The sequence below is a fragment of the Ovis aries genome, chromosome 1 (assembly GCF_016772045.2).
Source record: "Ovis aries strain OAR_USU_Benz2616 breed Rambouillet chromosome 1, ARS-UI_Ramb_v3.0, whole genome shotgun sequence".
Classification (NCBI taxonomy): Eukaryota; Metazoa; Chordata; class Mammalia; order Artiodactyla; family Bovidae; genus Ovis; species Ovis aries.
The window spans coordinates 41,216,304-41,239,035 of NC_056054.1; the positions used below are offsets into that span (position 1 = coordinate 41,216,304).

Consider the following 22,732-nt stretch of genomic DNA (forward strand, 5'->3'; position numbering starts at 1 on the left):
AATCTTTGATCCAGAATAATATAATAACTACTTGTATTACATTTCGTATACGATTTTATTTTGGGTTGTTCAACTTAGATTCTTAGACCTTCCGATGGACATATTTTTAGTTCTATTTTGCTTTATGCAAAACCCTTTTATACTTCTGTTTCTTTCCTAGTTCATATCAATATCTGTAGGATTAAATTTGCTTGGTTTACTAATATGTTATATCATATTTTTATGCTTTTATAATAAACCAGATATTTTAATATACACTATAAAACACATACGTACACATGTATATGCCCTTCCAAAGGCAAATATTATGTGTTTTGTTTACATGAAGGTAATAAAGGTATGTTTTGTTTAAAAGAAGCATTTCTAATTTATTTGCTTGTGTGGTATCCAATAATTGTTGTTCTTCAGTCACTGAAGAGATTCCTTGGTGGCTCAGATGGTAAAGCGTCTGCCTGCAATGTAGGAGACCTGGGTTTGATCCCTGGGTCGGGAAGATCCTCTTGAGAAGGAAATGGCAACCCACTCCAGTACTCTTGCCTGGAAAATTCCATGGACAGAGGAGCCTGGTAGGCTACAGTCCATGGGATCACAAAGAGTTAGACACGACTGAGCAAAATCACTTTGTGCTGCATGACTCACTTTGAATCACCAAGTCATGTTCAACTGTTTGTGACTCCAGGGACTGCAGCATTCTAGGCTTCCCTGTCCTTCACTATCTCCCAGAGTTTGGTCAAATTCATGTTTGTTGAGTTAGTGATACTATCCAATCCTCTCATCCTCTGCCACCCGCTTCTTTTGCTTTCATTCTTTCCCAGCATCTTTTCCAGTGAATCAGCTATTCTCATCAGGTACCCAAAGTATTGGGGCTTCAACTTCAACATCAGTCCTTCCAATGCATATTCAGAGTTAAGTGATTTCCTTTAGGATTTGCTGGTTTTATCTTCTTCCTGTCCAAGGGACTCTCAAGAGTCTTCTCCAGCACCACAGTTGAAAAACATCAATTCTTTGGTGCTCAGCCTTCTTGATGGTCCAACTCTCACATCCGTACATGACTATGGAAAAATTATAGCTTTGACTATATGGACCTTTGTCGGCAAAGTGATGTCTTTACTTTTTAATGTGCTGTCTAGGTTGTCATTATCTTCCAAGGACCAAGTGTCTTTTAATTTCTTGGTTGCATTCACTGTCTGCAGTGATTTTGGAGACCAAGAAACGATATTACCATTAATAGCTAGCCTTTTAGTTATTCAACACAGATGTGTCCCTTTAGTGACTGTAGACTTTCCAAACAGAAGAATCTGAAAATGAGGAATGAATGCAGACAGTGAGTAAACAGCTACCTCAAAGGCCAGGATTTGTTGATGTAGCAGTGAGTATGAGCTTACTAATGTAACCAACGTGGATAGTTCAGATACCATGAGTGATACCATTTGATTATCAAGGGAAAGACAGAAACTTGTCAAATAGAAAGTAGGTTAGGACACCAGTAGAGAGGAGGAGAGCTTATACACTTTAGCATCTCCCAAGCACATTTTTCTATCCCAGTATTATCTGCTGTAATGATGTAATATGTATTAAATCACAAATAAAAGGTTGAAGTAGATTGAGAACTCCTTCTTGAATAATAATAATATTGACAAATATAGGGTGCTTCCCGTGTTTGAGGCACTACATGTTTTGCACATACTAACATTTTATCCTTTCAATGACCTGTGGGATAAGTACTATTATCCCTCTTTTATAAACAAAGAAATTGAGAATTAGATAGGGTTAAGTACTTGTAACAGTTGATATAATTACAAAATAGTCTAACTCCAAAGTTCATGTTTATAACCACTAGTAAGGCAATTCAGTGCATAATGTATAATTATACAAGATTTTTGGTAGCCCTAAAAATTGACCCTCAAAGCAGTGAATTTAATTATATAGAGCGTTTTATTGGAATACCTCATTTTCTTCATGATTCCTGGTAAATGAGGTTTCAGCATTGCTTAGGTTTCTTGGTTTAGGTTTGCTGAGTTATGCTGGCTGCAATGTCTGCACTCTATAGTGCTGACCGTACGTGAGGCTCATTTCCTGAAAGCTGTGCAACAGCAAAGGGTGTCTCCAGACTCGGGGACTTCCTCTTCCTGTGTGAAGAGATTCGAATCCTTCTCCCTTAAGTCTAGTCACTTAATAGGCTTAGGTTCACAACCATTGTTCACTGTCCAGCAAACAGAAATATTCCATGAGATTGAGGCGTTAATTTGTTTAGAATGTGTTATCACACCTGTTTTACTATTTCCAAACACTTAAATCAAAGGTTACATGATGTAAATATTGCTGCAGAGAGAATACTAATTCTCAGAACCTTTGTAACTGCTACATTTTATTCATTAATGCATTTAAGCTGTACCCATAGTTAATGAAGCATTGACTATTCCTAGTCAAGGAATTCTTATTGATTCTTTTAAAGTGAATTTAATAGGTTCTTTCTCTATAGCTGCTGGGAGATGTTTTTCAAGGAAAACCCAGGACCTCCCCAGAACTTATGAATATTGCAATTTACATACTAAAAACAATTTTAGAAGTGCTAAATTCCTGTAGTAACTTTATTAACTGCATTCTTGTTGCTGTGAAAGAAGAGGCGAAACAGATGTTAGATAATATCTACATTTCTTGTGCAGCTCTTATACCAGGTTAGAGAAAATACTTTTTTCTTAAGGAAAAATAGGTAATCTGCTCCAAGAATTTAAAAATCTATTTTATGGCGCTATGATAAAGACACACATTTTAAAAATAATTTATCTAAAATGTTTGATTCATGATTTATGTTCTTTTGAGTAATTTGCTATATTTCTCAATAGAATTTCCTTTTTAAATAGAATTCATTAATGCAGATCCTATAAAGGTATTGATACTTGGTCATGGAAAGAAAAATCATTATTGTTGTCTTAATTTACAAACTGTTGTGTAGTAGTGTCTCATATGAGGATAAAAGATAGATATATTTATATTATTTTGAAAATTAAATAGTCAGCACATATCAATTTCAATACATTTGTTCAATGTAACTTTTATAGATCATCAGGTTTTTAATAACTTGTTTTTTAAGCTACTTTAGCATTTAATTACATGAAAATGCTATGACTTTAATCGTGTTTTTCAATTAAGTCTTAGTTAGGCTTCAATTTCAAAGTGAAATGCTTTGAGCTTTTTATTATCTTTCAAATTAAAGCTTCAATTTAATTTTGGAAATCTTGTTTGTACTCTTTTTAAAAAAAACTGAATTGAGACTTTTGAGGCAGTTGGTAATGAGGTGTGTGTTTAAGTAATTACCTGAGTGCCGCCCTAGGTGAGATTCATAAATATAAGGACTAACTTCTGTCCAGTAATTTCATGCTATGAAGTTTTTTCCTGTTTATACTTGACTGTAGACATAGCAAATGCAAATATCTTCTATGGATTGTAAATGTTAAGACATTGGAGTTTAGCATGCTATTACAGAAAAGAGAAAAATAATAAGAACTAATCAAAGTTTTTGGATTTGTTTTGAGGGTAATTCAAAGGATATATAGGGAAACAGATATTCATATTCCATCAGCAGAAAACAGCTTACCTTAAATTTTACAACTGAAATATACTGTTTTTGTAATGCACTATGGCAGAAATAATTTGTTCCTGTGTAAACATTCATTTACTTTAATTCTGTTTCTAATTTAAAAAATAGAGACTTAACTATGGCTTCCCAGGTGGCGCGATGGTAAAGAATCCACCTGCCAGTGCAGGAGACATGGGTTTGATTCCTGGATCGGGAATATAAGTGGCAACCCACTCCAGTCCTCTTGGCTGGAGAATTCCATGGACAAAGGAGCCTGCAACAGTCCACTGGGTCACAGAGTCAGAGATGACTGAATACACAAAGAAAAAGAAAATGTTTCCAATAATGGGAGACAAAAATAGTACTATGGAATAGTGTACAGGTGTCAAGAATGATATTTTGGAGAAATATTGATTCCCCTTGTCCTCAGCCACACGGCACTGGCACTAAACAACTTAAAATGATGTTACAGGACAGTATTTGCAGTTTTGCCTGCCTTGTTTACTGGTGCATCCTTGATTTTACATTTCCTAACAAGTTTTCTTATTTAAAGCTCATTTCTCTACTTGCTTCCTTGAAATTTTCATGTGTTCAAATAAGAGAAGGGCTATCACCATTTATTCTTCAGGATTTTGCTTTGTAGGGATTTGATTTGAGAACCTGCCTAAGGTTTGCTGATTCTGAAAGGAGTCTGATAGAAGACATGCCATGGTAGAATTAGCCTATATTTCATTTTCGCTAATTTTCTGCCTATCAGCAAGTGACAGTTATTCACTAAAACATACTTTATAATGAATAAATCTCTGTTCTTAGAAAATTCTGAAGACATTTATGGACACTCAAGTCATTTGAGAATGAGAATGCTTGGGATGCTTACTAACTATACATGAGTGGACAGCTATAGTTCTGCAGTCTCTCAGCACACTCATTTTATTTGGGGCAGTATAATCCTGAATGCCTGGTGAATCCTTTTTACGTGGTATCAATTACTTACGTGATGTTTTCTTTCTTGATCTTATATCTTTCTTCCCCCATTACAGATGTCATATATTTTCCACCTAAAATTCTGACAGCGGTTGGGTCTAACATTTCTTTTCACTGTATCTATAAAAATGAAAAGAAGATTGTTTCCTCAAAAAAGATTGTTTGGTGGTTGAATTTAGCTGAGAAAATTCCTCAAAGCCAGTATGATGTTGTGGATGACCATATTAGCAAAGTTACTTTTCCCAACTTGAATGCAACCAAACCCCGAGGAAAGTTCACCTATGACGCAGTGTACTGCTGCAATGAGCAAGAGTGCCACCATCGCTATGCTGAGTTATACGTGATTGGTAAGAATCCCAGGCTTGTCTTCTTTTTTTCCATGAGATACGTTTTTATTATGGACTCCATCTTAGAGTCCCATTGAAGATGCTAAGGAAATTTTATTTTCATTAAAAAAATGTTTTGGTGTTTTTGCTTTATAGTAATATTTTAATGTGTTTTAAATAGATGTCAATATCAATATATCATGTGAAACTGATGGGTACTTAACTAAAATGACTTGCAGATGGTCACCCAATGCAATCCAATCACTTGCAGGAAGCAATTTGCAGCTGAGGTATCATAGGTATGTATTATTTTTGTTATTTTATTTTTCTGTGGATATGGTGAGATAAACATTTCTTATAAAAATGTCATGATAGTGATACCCTTGTAGGTTTATTCCTGAAAGAGGAAAGTAGAATATACTTAATTAGGAAATTTTTGAGGAGTTAAATAAATTGGTGATTCTTGAAAAAATTCATACACAAAAAAGTTGTAATTTGTTTTTATGTCAGATTATTTTTTTCTGATGATCAGTTAATTCTCTACAATTGCATTTAATGTGGAGAAATAATTAATATGTAGTTAATGAATGAAATCCTTAAAACTAATGTCTATACATTGTTAATTTGACTTGGAGAACTGGCTATAGGAAACTATGAAGGATTATAGAAGCCTCATATCATTTGCTGAAGATTAAGATTTTAGAAAAAAATTGGAGGTAGTGGCACAGAGATTGTGAGAGACAATATGAATGGTTTTTATAAATAGGTCAGATTATTTTTTATTTGAACTATAGTTGATTTACAATGTTGTGCTAGTTTTCAGGTGTGCTGCAAAATGATTCAGCTATGTGTGTGTATATATGTGTGTGTGTGTATATCTATTCTTTTTCAGATTCTTTTCATTATAGGTTATTATCAGATACTGAATATAGTTCTCTGTGCTATATAGTAAATCCTTGTTGTTTATCTGTTTTATAAATAGTAGTATGTATCTGTTAATCCCAAACTCCTAAATTATTTATTTCTTCCTTCCTTTCCTCTTTGGTAACCATAACTTTGTTTACTTCATAATGATTAAACTAGTCTAGTAGAGTAATTTCATTTGTTTTTTACCCTTCTTTGTTTTAAAAAGAATTTAAGTTTATTGTCTTCCTATAGTATTCTCCTTCTCTCTATAAATGCTTTTATCTAAAATGTGTTTTAAGACAAGATAGACATATTTTAATTTTTATCATGCTCCTTAGTAATTTTCAGGAATGTGTACTACTCTTAAACACCCTGTCTCCATTTGTATCAGGACTTCCAGTTTTATATCTTGTGCTCATTTATTCTTAAAATCTTAAGTTTCTACTTGAAAAACAAGTCCATTTTCTCAAATAATGTGTTCTGATCTGTTCCTACTGCTACCAGTCTGTTCTTACATAGTATTAGAAAAATGGGGCAATTTCTTCATCTCTCATGTGGGAATAATAGCTGTCTTTCTCTTACCCGATATGAGTACTTTAAAATGGTACGGGGAGGGAGGTGGGAGGGGGGTTCAGGATTGGAACACGTGTACACCCATGGTGGATTCATGTTGATGTATGGCAAAACCAATACAATATTGTAAAGTAATTAGCCTCCAATTAAAATAAATAAATTTAAATTAAAAATAAATGAATAGAATGTTCACTGTATACCACATTACTTGTGTAATCTCTTTACTTTCTTTCCATGACATTTTCAGTGGTGTTTGTGGACGACTGTTCTCTAAGCATTTTGAGTCATTTATCTTCCTAGTATTTTCAGAAGAACCGTGAAACTAGCTGCATGCTTGGTCAAGATTTTTAATCTCTTTAAGCTTCATTTTCCTTATCTGTACAGTGGAACAAATAATAGGACTTGAAGGGTTTCTGTGAGAATAATATTTTATTTAATTATAATTAAGTGATATGATTTCTTCTGGTAAACATTCAATAAATGTTTGTATCTATCATGATGATACTGATGCTAATCTTTGAATTGCAAGTGGACTGTTAATGTGCTTCTGTACAAGATGATGACTCCTCATCCCACTTTTCTCATCTAACCTCACCCATCACAGTCTTTCACATACACACACACACACACAAACTCACACATGGTTGTAATTTTGAGAAAATAGGAAGAAAAAGGTGTCACAAAAAATGGAAAATAAGGGACAGAAAAATATAGATTTTCCATTTTCATGTAACCTCTTTACTCCCATTCCTAAGGAAATAGTAACTGCTACTTTTAGCACTTAACTACTATATTTAAAGCAAATAATGGCAGAAGAGTTATTTGAAAGAAGAGGTGAAATGCTTTATATTCTCTAATGTATGGTGTTGATTGGGATGTGGTGATAAAAATACTTTCTTAATTTTCTTCTCTGAGAAAATAAGTGATATACCTGACTATATGCCTGCATGCTCAGTCGTGTCCAACTCTTTGCAACCTCATGGACTATAGCCCATCAGGTTCCTCTATCCATGGGATTCTTTAGGCAAGAATACTGGAGTGGGTGCCATTTCCTTCTCCAGGGGATCTTCCCAACTCAGGGGTTAAACCCATGTCTCCTCTGCACGGCCAGGTGAATTCTTTACCACTGGGTCACTTGGAAACCTCACCTGACTATACAATCCATATATAAGTCAAGAATTGGTATTATTTTAATTATATTGCTTTGAACGAGAATATATTAGGGCAATGTCAATTAAGATATAATTTACTATCAATTATGGTTTCAATTTGTGGTAGAATTTAACATGCGAGGAATTTACCTTCCTTTCCATCTCAGGAATGTCCCATTACCACTTATGATCTTTATTTTAAAAATCGATCACTGAGCTATATTAGCATAGCTTCCAAAGTGGTGTAAGTCCTATCTCTAATTGGATCCTTCTCTCCTTATTAGAAAATTGTCATTTACTTCAATTGCATACTGACTTACTGTCAAGTGAAATATTTAATAAGCGTTTTCTATTTTTATGGAAAGATTGTAATAGAGCTGGGAATTCAGAAATGCCTTTTCAATAAGAACAACAACTTTTAGACAGAGCAAAAACTGTCTATTTTAAACAACAAAGAAGTCTTCTCAGATATCTTATTGCTTTCATCATTGCTGTATACTTATTGATTGTTTTTGTATCTTTTAAGGAGCAGCCTGTACTGTTCTGATGTTCCATCTGTTCATCCTGTATCTGAACCTAAAGATTGCCACTTGCAGAGAGATGGTTTTTATGAATGCATATTTCAGCCAATCTTTCTATTATCTGGCTATACAATGTGGATTAGAATTAATCACACGTTGGGCTCACTGGACTCTCCACCAGTTTGTGTCATTCCTGATTCTGTGGGTACGTCAAAAACTATATGTATGTCTTCATTTTTATTAGCAGATTTGGATTCAGACTGATTCAGGGTAACAGTTGAATTTTGCTATTTTCTGATCACACTAGATTAAAAAATTATTTTCTTATTTGCAGTGGGATTGAAAAGAAAATCAGCCTTAGACAATTTTACAATTTTTATTTTACTTATAGCACAATTTTTTAACAATAGGGATATGTTTAGCACATAATTTGCTGAGTTATATTGGTTACTGGGTTTGAAATTTGGTGCTAATATTATTCTAAATAATACACTATTTTATGTTTTTTTCTCAATATACATATGGCAACATCTGATGTTTTTAATTTAAAAGTTTAATTTGGATATTCTGATGGTTTTTGAAATCTGAGTAGTCATAACTCAAAGCTTAAATTTGTAAGGCTGGGTAGGAAGCAGAAGGATTCAAAATAACTCAAGTGAAATAAAGAGAAAATAATCAAGATGATGATATCCATCATAGTATTTTTAAAAGATATTTTGATTTCAAAGGACAAAGAGAACCCTTGGAAATTTGGTATATTGCTCCAAGTATCACTGTGAAATCTTTGAAAAATGGCCCATTTATGATTGTCTGGCAAAGACAGAAGAGTATCTTTTGATGCTTTATACTATTTTGTTGGGAAATTATACCAAAAATTAATGTTGGTCCATTGTATTTTCAGATAATTAATACATATCTGACTTCAAATCTAAATTTTATTAGATATAGGATGAAACTGTCATAATCAAAAAAGTTTTCTTTCAATATGAAGACCCAGTTAATTGATCTGCCCTCTTCAGGTCCCTCACTAGTTTGGATCCATTTTAAGTGACTTTATTGTAAGGAGTACTTCTCTGATACTAAATATCCTAGGGTAGCAGAGAATTCTTTTACACCCCTCCCCACAAACATGCACAGATACACCCTCGCATCTATTATGTGACAACTGCAACATGGATACAGTTTGATATCTGAACAATTTTTGATATTACTCTTTTCAGTACTAATATAAGGCATTTAAGTTGTACTTAGACCATCCCCATGGAAGAGAAATGCAAAAAAGCAAAATGGCTGTCTGGGGAGGCCTTAAAAATAGCTGTGAAAAGAAGAGAGGCAAAAAGGCAAAGGAGAAAAGGAAAGATATAAGCATCTGAATGCAGAGTTCCAAAGAATAGCAAGAAGAGATAAGAAAGCCTTCCTCAGCGATCAATGCAAAGAAATAGAGGAAAAGAACAGAATGGGGAAAGACTAGAGATCTCTTCAAGAAAATTAGAGATACCAAGGGAACATTTCATGCAAAGATGGGCTCAATAAAGGACAGAAATGGTCTGGACCTAACAGAAGCAGAAGATATTAAGAAGAGGTGGCAAGAATACACAGAAGAACTGTACAAAAAAGATCTTCATGACCCGGATAATCATGATGGTGTGATCACTTGTCTAGAGCCAGACATCCTGGAATGTGAAGTCAAGTGGGCCTTAGAAAGCATCAGTACGAACAACGCTAGTGGAGGTGATGGAATTCCAGTTGAGCTATTTCAAATCCTGAAAGATAATGCTATGAAAGTGCTGCACTCAATATGCCAGCAAATTTGGAAAACTCAGCAGTGGCCACAGGACTGGAAAAGGTCAGTTTTCATTCCAATCCCAAAGAAAGGCAATGCCAAAGAATGCTCAGACTAATGCACAATTGCGCTCATCTCACATGCTAGTAAAGTAATGCTCAAAATTCTCCAAGCCAGGCTTCAACAATATGTGAACGGTGAACTTTCTGATGTTCAAGCTGGTTTTAGAAAAGGCAGAGGAACCATAGATCAAATTGCCAACATCCGCTGGATCATGGAAAAAGCAAGAGAGTTCCAGAAAAACATCTATTTCTGCTTTATTGACTATGCCAAAGCCTTTGACTGTGTGGATCACAATAAACTGTGGAAAATTCTGAGAGATGGGAATACCAGAGCACCTGACCTGCCTCTTGAAAAATCTGTATGCAGGTCAGGAAGCAACAGTTAGAACTGGACATGGAACAACAGACTGGTTCCAAATAGGAAAAGGAGTACGTCAAGGGTGTATATTGTCACCCTGCTTATTTAACTTCTATGCAGAGTACATCATGAGAAATGCTGGACTGGAAGAAGCACAAGCTGGAATCAAGATTTCTCGGAGAAATATCAATCACCTCAGATATGCAGATGATACCACCCTTATGGCAGAAAGTGAAAAGGAACTCAAAAGCCTCTTGATGAAAGTGAAAGTGGAGAGTGAAAAAGTTGGCTTAAAGCTCAACATTCAGAAAACGAAAATCATGGCATCTGGTCCCATCACTTCATGGGAAGTAGATGGGGAAATAGTGGAAACAGTGTCAGATTTTATTTTGGGGGGGCTCCAAAATCACTGCAGATGGTGACTGTAGCCATGAAATTAGAAGATGCTTACTCCTTGGAAGAAAAGTTATGACCAACCTAGATAGCATATTCAAAAGCAGAGACGGTACTTTGCCGACTAAGGTCCGTCTAGTCGAGGCTATGGTTTTTCCAGTGGTCATGTATGGATATGAGAGTTGGACTGTGAAGAAGGCTGAACACCGAAGAATTGATGCTTTTGAACTATGGTGTTGGAGAAAATGCTTGAGAATCCCTTGGACTGCAAGGAGATCCAACCAGTCCATTCTGAAGGAGATCAGCCCTGGGATTTCTTTGGAAGGAATGATGCTAAAGCTGAAACTCCAGTACTTTGGCCATCTCATGTGAAGAGCTGACTCATTGGAAAAGACTCTGATGCTGGGAGGGATTGGGGGCAGGAGGAGAAGGGGACGACAGAGGATGAGATGGCTGGATGGCCTCACTGACTCGATGGACGTGAGTCTGAGTGAACTCCAGGAGTTGGTGATGAACAGGGAGGCCTGGCGTGCTGCAATTCATGGGGTCGCAAAGAGTAGACATGACTGAGCGACTGAACTGAACTGAACTGAACTGATATTGCCTACTATATACTAGAAGACACTGTGAAAATTCAACTTTGTGAATGACAGCTCCTCATTTTACTAGCTTTGTTAACTTGGGCTAGTTGCTTAAATTCTCCGAGACTATTTAATCACCTATAAAATGTAGAAAACTCCTCTACTTCCCTAAGGTCAGTATTCTGAGGATCACATGAACTATTGTACTTGAAATCATTCCTTGTACAAACTAGGTGTTCATGGAGTATATAGATGTGATGTCCACATGATTCAGTCAAGTGAAATCATAGATTTAATGCCTTAGGCTCTTTTGGAATCTCATACTTCTTTTCTTGAGGAGGAATTATTAATACCTTTTCAAAAGGTGAAAAATATGTCATCATACTTGTTGGTGAAGAATATTTTCTTAAGAATATCCTTCTTATGAGGAACTGAATAAGCATGAGATACTGAGTAATAATAAAAAAAGCTTAGGAGTTTTGGTCATCCACAATCTGAAGAAGTATTGTTGATGAAGTCTGGAGCTTCAAATGTTCACACTATTGTGGTTATGCTTTGAGATATTAGTCCCCAAATACATTGAGTTTGAGTAATGTCTTTTACTATTTTTTAAAAAAGCTCTTGCCGTCTGGTTCTCTTTGCCTTTGTTTCTACCTTTAAAAAACTTATTTTCCTCAGACTGTAGAGAACCAAGGCTTTACTCTGCAAGACTACCTCTGACCTTAACCTAGAAATACCTTTTAACAAACAGTAGAGAAGTTTGAAACCACATGTGTGGAAATGGATGCACTGTATAGATTTTTGCGTTTAATTAAAGTTCTATATAGAAGAGTTTGCTATTAAATTTCTTATGTGTTCAGTATGGTATCTTTTGCATGCAGAGACAATAGCTCCATTTCTAATCAGGTCTTACTATTAATTTGCAGAGTGACATGGACAATGAATTGACGTTTTTTCAATCAATAGCTCTATTTGCAAAATAGACATAATCTTTTTCTTATGTATCACATAAAGTTGTAGGGAATAAAATGAGACAATGAATGAGAAAATTCTGAGAAAGTGAGAAAGAGATGTTGCTTTATAAATGCAAGGTATGGAAGATTATTGTTGCTAAGTTGTATCTGACTCTTTATAACCATATGGACTATAACCTGAGAGGCTCCTCTGTCCATGGCATTTCCCAGGCAAGATACTGAAGTGGGTTGCCATTTCCTTCTCCAGAGTATCTTTCTGACCCAGGGACTGAACTTGCATCTCCTGCTTGGCAGGTGGATTCTTTACCACTGAACCTCCTGGGAAGCGCAATGGAAGATTATAAAATTGTAATAACATTTAAAAACATTGTTACTGTTTAAATTACTGTTACATAATACTTTAATTTTTTTTTCTAGTGAAACCACTGCCTCCATCCAGTGTGAAAGCAGAAATTACTGTAAAAATTGGATTATTGAAAATATCTTGGGAAAAGCCGGTCTTTCCAGAGAATAATCTTCAGTTCCAGATTCGCTATGGTTTAAGTGGAAAACAAGTACAATGGAAGGTATTTTTTTCCTGGAAATTTCTTCAGCTTGCCTCACTAAATATTATTTCTTATAACTGTTTAAGAATTGCATAAGATTTATTTTACTGGCATAAAATACATCCTCCTGTATTCTGTAGTTCTTTTTGTTAAATTTTTTGTTGTTCAGTCGCTCAGTCATGTCCAACTCTTTGCGATCCCACTGACTGCAGCACAACAGGCTTCCCTGTCTTCTACTATCTCCTGGAGTTTGCCTAAGTTCTATCCATTGAGCTGCTAACCCTTTCAAGGAATGAAATGTCCTGTGATTGATCATTTCCCAAGGTGTGTTTTATAGAACATTGATCCCGTAAAATGTTTCTTGAACGAAGATCACATTAAATAAAGTTTAATTTATTTAACCTTGCGTCACTATATGTCCCTAGTGTAGCATCGTGATGCTTTGCATGTTAAAGGTTTGGAGAAGTCCTGAATTTAAGAAACATTTGTGACTTTATTTCATCCTGTTTCTCAAACTCATTTTACCAAGGAATCTTTTTTCCTCTAACACACATATTCAATGGGACACATTTTGGAAGCTGCTTTTATCAAACAACCAGAATGACACCCACAGTGGCCAGTGAATATATGATACCTTTTTGTTTTGGCTTTCTGAAAGCAGCCTGCAAAACCTAGAAATAGCAGGAGCTCCCATTATGTCTAAATTACAGTGATTTCAGCTGAATGTGACAGTTTACCTACTTATTGAAGAGACTGAATATCAGATAGGCGCTATAGAGTATGCCCTATCTAACCACTAGGTTAAAATTATTAAAAGTCTGTGGACAGAGGTTAGCACTAGGGTAAGAGGGTGATTGGGAAGTGAGGTTGCAAGAGAACTCTTGTCCTAGTCTTGTCATGAGATGAAAATTACAGGATGGCTAAGGCAATCCTTAACTTGAAGGAACTCACATTGTGAGCCTAGTAAATTTCTAAAGTCAGAAAACACAAAGTCAGTTCTCTCTTAGTTTTGGAATAGTGTTAGAGTTTAAAATAAAATGCACCTCAGGGTCCTTTAGCTACATATGTCTTAGTAATGATCAATCTAATGATTTGACTTATTTTACAGATGTTTGAGGTGTATGATGCAAAATTAAAATCTGCCAGTCTCCCAGTGCCAGACCTCTGTGCAGTCTATACTGTCCAGGTGCGCTGTAAGAGGCTAGATGGACTGGGATATTGGAGTAATTGGAGTACTCCAGCCCACACAGTTGTCGTGGATGTGAAAGGTCTGTAGAGATTTTGTGAATGTGTCTTAAAAATGCCTAAGTACGTGCTTCAAATATGACTGAAAGATAATCCTTCTAAGATCATATGTACAAGTTGGGCTCCTTGTCATTTTGCAGTTCCTATCAGAGGACCTGAATTTTGGAGAATAATTAGTGAAGACACCACTAAAAAAGAGAGAAATGTCACTTTGCTTTGGAAGGTATTCCTGATTTTCATGTTATTTAAAATTTTACTTCTATATCCTGAAAGATTTACTTCATTGTAAAAAGATTTATTCAATAATACCATCTTTTGTAAACTCTGCAATCCCAAATTTATTTCCGTTTGAAGATGTTGATTACAGAGAGCTGAGATGTAGAGTGGAGGAAGCACTGGTCTGGAGTTTGGAGACTTTAATTCTGTTTTTGGCTTGACATGGTGTAGTTAATCAGTATTATTTTCACAGTCGCTTAGACCTTTCACCCTCAGTTTCCTCATCTCTATCAACATACGATTGGGCTGGATAATATCTAGTGTTCTTTCAAGTCCAAAAATTCCATTAGTGTTTAATCCTAACCAGAGTAAACATGGCCTTCCCTACATACCTCAAGGACGTTGAGATTGTTCTTTCTGTATGATGGCAAATATACAACAGATATTTCTAAAAACAATGAGTATAGAACTTAGCAATTTTGAAAGCATTCTTTCTCCCAAATGAATTGATTTCTGTCCCAAGCGAATGTATTTTTTTTTTTGTTAGAATTTTCAGGGGATACAAACATTCAGTCCTTACAAACATCATTTGTCATTAGGGAAATCCATACTAGAACAACAATGAGATATACTACATACTTTTTAGGATGGTTAAAATCCAAAAAACTCATAATAAATTGCTGACTAGAATGTGAAGCAATGGGAACTTTTATTCTTTGCTGGTGGTAATGCAAAGTTGTACAACCACTTTGGAATATAGTTTGATAGATTCTTATAAAAAAACTTTGGTACTTTCATATAATGGAATAATGCATGTGTGTGCTAAGTCTCTACAGTCCTGTCTGACTCTTTGTAACGCTATGGACTGTAGCCCACCAGGCTCCTCTGTTCATGGGATTCTCTGGAAAAGAATGAGTTGAGTGGGTTGCCATGCCCTCCTCCAAGGGATCTTCCTGACCCAGGGATCAAACCTGCATTTTTTACCATTGGCAGGCGGGTTCTTTACCACTAGTGCTGCCTGGCAATAATCAGTGATAAAAAGAATATAAAGCCCCAAAAGATATGGATGAGTCTTAAATGAATGTTGCTAAGTGCTAGAAGCCTGTGTAAAGGGCTACATCATGATTCCACTTGGATGACATTCAAGAAAAGATAGATGTAACTACAGAGACAGCAAAAAGATCAATGGTTTCCAGGTGTTTGGTTGATGGGGAAAGGTTTGAATGGGTGAAGAACAGGGGATTTTTTATGATGGTGAAACTATTTGGTATAATATGGTCCTAGTGAGTACATGCTGGTGCTGCTGCTAAGTCGCTTCAGTCATGTCCGACTCTGTGTGACCCCATAGACGGCAGCCTTGTGTATTTCTCAAAATTCATAAAACCTTGTAGCATAAACAGAAAACGTTAATGTATGCAAATTAAAGATAAATCATTAGGAGGTTGGAGAATCCTAGGATGGAGTTCAGGCTGCAACGAGAGAATCTAACAGTACTACAAGTATATGAAACAACCTTACTGAAGGAGTTGGGCAAAAAAGGTCCAGGCCTAGGCAACCTTTTTAATGAGTAGATTCTTAAGAATAAAGTCAAAAGGAACTGTGCATAATCACTGTATTCTAGTTGGTAAAGTCATTTTTCTCACAAGGTATGGGTTAACAGTTTTGGTATCATTAGATATATAAATTGGAATTGAACAATTAAGTATTGGATGATGGGTGGTAAGAAGGACTCAAGTTTGTTACTGTTTAATTGATTATAGATAAGCAAAGAATGATCCATGTGGTAATGGATTAGGGTATGAATTCATGTTTAGCTTAATATGGGTACAGATAGATTCACCTAGAAATTTTCAGTGGGAAGAACCTCCAACCAAGAATACTCAGCAAGACTCTTGTTCAGATTTGGTGGAGAAATCAAAAGCTTTCCAGGCAAGCAACAGTTAAGAGAATTCAGCACTATCAAGTCAGCTTTATAACGAATGATAAAAGAGGTTCTCTAGGTAGGAATCACGAGTGAAGGAAAGGACCTACACAAAATAAACCCTAAACAATTAAGAAAATGGTAATAGGTCATATATATCAATAATTACCTTAATGTAAATGGATTAAATGCACCAACCAAAAGACAAACTGGCTGGGCGGATGAAAACATATGCATGCATACACTTCCACTTACCATATCACTCTACTTAACCCCCTAAATTGTATGTAATTGTTTTATATTGTTAGGTTAATTATGTTTCCATTATAGCCTGTAATTATAGTTCTCTTTTATCTTTTGTCTGGCTATTGATTGAGAAGTTTTCATAGATATGTGTGTATATAGATGTAGTACACACACATATGCATTTATTTAATCTGTCAACTGAGAAAGCCATATTTTGGTAGTAAGCAACACTCTCAGATTTGTTTCTAATATTCTTCTCCAATAAAGAAACTAAGGCTCTGTGAAAAAATGCTTGGTAATAGATCTGGGGCAGGAAATATACAAGATGAGCCTAGAGTAACTTGCAGGACTAGAAAGTAAGGAAGTTTATCATCAATTTTATTTGAGGGTTACAGAAGTAAACATTTGTATATGAAAACTGACAGATTGTTTAAAAACAAAATGCAACATTTGTATGATTTTTCATTTATTTCTTGCTGTGCTGTGCTTAGTCACTCAGTGGTGTCCAACTCTTTGTGACCCCATGGACTGTAGCCTGCCAGGCTCCTCTGTCCATGGGGATTCTCCAGGCAAGGAGTGGGTTGCCATGCCTTCCTCCAGGGGACTTTCCCAACCCAGGGATTGAACCCAGGTCTCCCATGTTGCAGGCGGATACTTTACCGTCTGAACCACCAGGGAAGCCCTTATTTCTTGCAGTGGCTGCTAATATCTTCTCACCACCTACCCAGGTTCTTCCACGACCTGCAGGGATATAGTTATGTGTGTTTGTATTTATGTTTCTCAATTTCTGACTTAGAAGAAGAATCTCAATGACAAAAAAATGAGAAGCACTGCTCTAGTCTGTTGTATAGTGTCAAGCATTCTAAAGGTTGACAAGGTATTAGTAGCACTTAAATCTTACCTGAAACAGGTTAAGGTGATGGGGAAAGTGGGATGTATTGTTAATGTTCTGTAGGATGGAAGGATAGAATTGTACTAAGAATGTATTTTACACTGGTATCTCGGTGACCTGGTATGATTTTTTTTAACTACAGGACAGACGTTTTGGGGTGCCTTGTACACTGTCCTGATGCTCTCTGTGACTTGTAGTGTCAGCATGTCATGGGAAGGAAAAAAATGACCAGTCTTACTAAGATTGATAGAAGTGGTGATTAATTTCTTTTCAGCTCTTTCTCATTGCTGCTTTACAGAAACAGAGGGTTATTCCTTTTTTTTTTTTTTTTTGCTTTTTAGATGAAGAAACTGTCAACTCCCTATTAGTCTTTTTTTCCTCTAAAATTAGAGTGAAACTTCCTGGGAGAAAAGTATCCTATTTATATCCAAACTTCATTATCTTCAAGTGATTTATTCTCTGAGTCTTAAAGAAAAAACAAAAGCCATAAGGAGAAAACAAGTTTCCCATGTTCCATAGTCACCCAGACAGCTTCAGGGAGACTGTCAGAGCAGCCCACAATTCAGCCTTGAATCATCAGGGCTTGCTCTGGTCTGGCCCCTGCCTACCAATGGGAAATGTTTAATCAGAGTTCCAGGAGCTCGGCTGGTATAAAAAGCACTGTAGCCCTTCAGCTAATCAACTTTTGTGTTTACTGTAGCCCCTGATGAAAAATGACTCATTGTGCAGTGTAAGAAGATATGTGGTAAAACATCATACTTCCCACAATGGAACGTGGCTGGAAGATGTGGGAAATCACACTAAACTCACTTTCCTTTGGACAGAGCAAGCACATTCTGTTATGGTTCTGGCCATCAATTCAATTGGTGCTTCCTCTGCAAATTTTAATTTAACATTATCACGGTCTATCAGCAAAGGTAAGAAAAGGTATAGGGTATTAAACCTGTGCTCCTTTTAATATTTAATCTTTCAAACCCCTCCCATTCTAAATTATCTTCCAAGAAGCCTACGATTCTCTGAATCAGTCTCTTTTTTACCTTTTATCTCTGTTTTGTCTAAAAAATAGTGTAAGAGTATATCCTGATTATGTGATGTGGTCTTGGGTTTTCACATGGTAGGACATTGTTGAAATAGTACTATAATAAATGTGAATGTTCTGATAAATCTAAAACTTAAAAATTCTGGGCCAGTGCAGGTTGTAGGTGAATGAATCTCTCTCTCTCTTTATATATGTATATACATATGCATATAATGTGTCCATATATATACACACACATATATTACTAGGTAAAATACACATGTGTGTGTCATATATACTACATATATATAGGTGATAGTATAATATTAGATAGGTACAAGTAATTGCTTAGATTTGAAAATAACTTGTATTTCATTTAATATGTGATGAACCCTCTTTTATTAATTTTGATATATTTGATTAATCAAGGAATTAAAAACAACTTTATATAGGATCTTGTATCTTGTATAGTATATTCAAAGTACAATTTTTAATGAAAAATTCAAATTTCACTTCCCTCTACTAATCATGTACCTTCCTGAAATATTTGCTTATTGCTTTACTTACTTAGATGTGTCCTATCCTATTTTTTAGTTCTCAGAATACTTTCTACCTTTTCTATGGTATTTTATATCCTGCCTTGTATTGTGATTACTTGTGTACATATAGTGTAAACTTTGTGTAAGTTTCACAGCATTTGTACTGTATTTTACACTAAAAATATTCTCAATCAATATGTTCTATTAATAGAAATATTTGTTTCATGCTTTACTATGCTAGGTGGTAGAAATTCCAATGTGGGTAAAATTATAATGATCTCAGAGTTCAATAGATGAGACAGACTTTAACCAAATAATCATGTAAGTTAATGCCTATTTACAAACTGAGATGCATGTTCCTAGGAAAGGAATATAATTTTATAAAAGAAAAAAAAATAAGAGCCTAAACTAGTAGTATTGAGGGTCAGAGAAGTTTTCTTGAGGATGCGGTATAGAAATTGAACTTCCATGAAAGGTGGGAAGAAGAGCTCCCCTGAGAGAGGAACAGTCTGACCAAAAATCCTGCGGTCCAGGAGAGGACGTGAAGGAGGACGTCAGGGGCGTGTGTTTGTGTGTGCACGCACGCACGGAGAAAAGCCGACAGATGTGCTGAGACATGGCGCTTAGGGCACTGTAGGCATGATGAGAATTTTGCTCTCACTTGTGGAAGTCTGGAGGCTTTGAAGTGGGACTTTGTGCAGAAGGTGTTAAAATGATCAGTTTTGTGCTTTGAAAGCATGATTCCATCAGTGGGAGAGAAGAGTTGGGGGGAGTTAGGATGATTAATAGGTTTGTACATTACTACAGAAGAGAACATCTTTTGACCATGTCCAAAAATCTCTTTTTTTGGATTTTAGGTAGAATCATATTTATCAATAGCATATATTTCCACATCTGTCTGCTTATATGACTTCTGTGATACAAAAATAATTGCCATGTTTTATATTTATTTGTGTAAATACCTGCTTTCTCTTCCTTCTTCCTTTTTCACTAAGTTTTCTATTCCTAAAGACAATTTGGAGATGTTCATTAATTTTGAAGTTAAAAATAAATTTCCTTCTTTTCCCCTCAGTAAATATCGTGCAGTCCCTCAGCGCTTACCCTTTAAACAGCACTTGTGTAATTCTTTCCTGGATGCTGTCACCCAGTGATTACAATCTGATGTATTTTATTCTTGAGTGGAAAATTCTTAATGAAGACAGTGAAATTAAATGGCTTAGAATCCCTTCCTCTGTTAAGAAGTATTATGTCCATGGTAAGCTTACTGTATTTTGATAAGTTTTTCCTATGGGTTAATATGATGCTACAAATTATTAATTCAAATAACACAGTTAATGAAAACTTCAAAAATACAGATAATATGTCTTATTACCTTTAATTCTGTTACCTTGTCACCAGCATTTAATTCTATTTCATTTGTTTTTCACTTAAATATCTATAGTTGTAATCATATTGTATCATTTATAACTTTTTTCTGGTTGGTTCCTTTGATATATCACAAACATGTTTCTATTTTATCCCCAATCCTGTAACCATTGTTAATGATTATATAGCATTTTACTACAAAGTATCCTTAACCATTTATTTATTTGAGGACATTTATGTTGCTTCCAGTTTAACCTTTTTTTTAAAAAAATGAGTTTTAACAGCTTTTTATATCTGCTGCCAAATTGTTTTCCCAAATTGTATACCAACTTATGACGTCACTAGCAATGAGTGGGAGGGCCAGGCTGAAGGTCTGATTAATAATTTCCCGAAAGTAGACCAGTTGCCCTGTAAGGTGAATAAAGTACAAAATGTAAGTGCACAGTACAGAGTCTCCAAGTCCGAGTAAGCTTTAAGCAGGGAAGCTGAGGATTGCCATAGTACTATTTACAGTGTCATCCCAAAGGCTCATACTTTTCATTCCAAAGACCCTAGAATTGAGCGTCAGAGTAAAGAGAAACAAATGACTGATGGAGAACTAAATTCAGTTCATTATTGCTATTATTGTCCAGGTGGTTACTCTGTGCTTCAGAGGGATTTATCTCTTGTGGAGTAATATTTGTGTGTCGTTAGCATTTGTGAAAATGATAAATCACCAATAGATCCGTTTTGAGCTTTGCTATGGAGATGGTCATCTTCCATAGATCTAGACACCTGGATATGTACAAAGATTCCTGGTCCCCATTCCCAAGTTCTTTACATAGGATCTCCTAAGACTTTAATCTCCCAACTCCCTTGAATAGGGAAGCTGAGTAAACTGAATTCCTATGGAAAGGGAATATTGCTGGTTTTGATCTGGTGGGAAAAGAGGTAGAGCAGATTGTCCAGGAAAGGGAAATGGAACAGCTCATACAGCCCAAACTTGAACAAACTGACTGTCGCTGGAACATGCCTTTGAAAAATTGAAATTTTCTATCTCTGGGTAGGATTTTTAAAACATTATTTGGAAAATTATTGGTGTTACTAGGAGAGTTTAGAGTACTCAGATTGTCTTTGAAACTCCGCAGTTATATTTCAGCCCATAGATAGCAGTCATCAGTTTTCAATCCAGTTTCAATCCATAAATCATCAATTTTATATGCATGAAAATATGAGTCACTTAAAATTTTTATATATATTTCACTCATTAATATTAATTCAGTAGGGATGACTTTTTAAAATATTTTTTTCTCCTCAGATCATTTTATCCCCATTGAGAAGTATCAGTTCAGTCTTTACCCAGTATTTACGGAAGGAGTAGGGAAACCGAAGATAATTAATAGTTTTACTCAAGGTAAAAATTTTTACTTTTAGTTTCCTTCTACACAGATATGTGGTTTCTTCCTTAGTTAGCAACAATGCTGCCATCTGATTATTCTCTTTCTGATGGAATCATGGAAGAGCCCAGAGTCTTCTGTAGAGGTGTCATGGGTGACTGTGTTAAGGGTATATGGTTCCAAGGTATCATTAAGAATAATCAGGCATGATATTGTGTTCCTGTATTGGTAAGTAACTTTCAGTCTCATATTGGGTAGAAAGTTGATTGTTGTTTGGTCGCTAAGTTGTCTCTAACTCTTTGCAACCCCATGGACTGCATCACGCCAGGCTTCCCTGTCCTTCACTATCTCCCAAAGTTTGCTCAAACTCATGTCCACTGAGTCAGTGATGCCATCCAATCATCTCATCCTGTTACCCTCTTCTCCTCTTGCTGTCAATCTTTCCCAGGGTCAGAGTCTTTTCTAATGAGTCTGCTCTTCACATCATAAAGTTGATGGAAACAAAAATGGAAATACCCACCTATGCCACAAAATATATCATCATAAAGGTTAATTGAAAAATATTAATTTGCTGCACAATTAATATAAACACACCTACCCCAAACAATAAGCTTTGACATACTTATGGAGTCTTTAAATTTTCAACATCTTCTAAAGGAAAATTTTTCTGAAAATAAAACTGGAGAGACAGGTATAGAAAAAAATTCACTGGGTGTCATATTTCTGATTCATCTTACTGTACTTGGAGTGGGAAGATTTTGATTTTACTATTATTTTTCAAGTTGTTTTAAAATCGAAGCGACCCAATAATGAAGTTTCAAGAGAAATATTTTACTTGGTTTTAGAAGTAAAATAATTATATATAACTTCATTCATGTACTGTTCAACAAATATATATTGAACAGTGTTCTAAGCATTGGGGATTGAATATTGAACATGAGTCTGTGTCCTAAATGGAGCTTAAACTCCATACTCAAATGACAGACAATAAACAAATAATATAGTGTCATATAGAAATAAGTATATGAAATTAAAATAAAAGTAAAATGAAGGGATAGAGTTAAAATGTGGTACTTTAGTGTGTGTGTGAGTTGCTCAATCATATCCTACTCTTTGTGACTCCATGGACTGTAGCCTACCAGGCTCCTCTGTTCATGGAATTTTCCAGGCAAGAATA

General features: G+C 35.5%; 1 protein-coding gene across 1 annotated transcript in view; it reads left to right on the forward strand.

Moving 5' to 3' along the window:
• LEPR (leptin receptor) overlaps positions 1–22,732 on the forward strand; it is a gene marked incomplete in the record, with an annotated part of 98,991 nt that overhangs the window by 65,526 nt on the left and 10,733 nt on the right. The window contains 9 exon segments of the mRNA NM_001009763.1: positions 4,621–4,911; positions 5,072–5,189; positions 8,047–8,246; positions 12,610–12,758; positions 13,846–14,005; positions 14,123–14,205; positions 17,958–18,174; positions 19,887–20,069; positions 21,477–21,572. Coding sequence (NP_001009763.1) covers positions 4,621–4,911; positions 5,072–5,189; positions 8,047–8,246; positions 12,610–12,758; positions 13,846–14,005; positions 14,123–14,205; positions 17,958–18,174; positions 19,887–20,069; positions 21,477–21,572 — 1,497 coding nt within the window.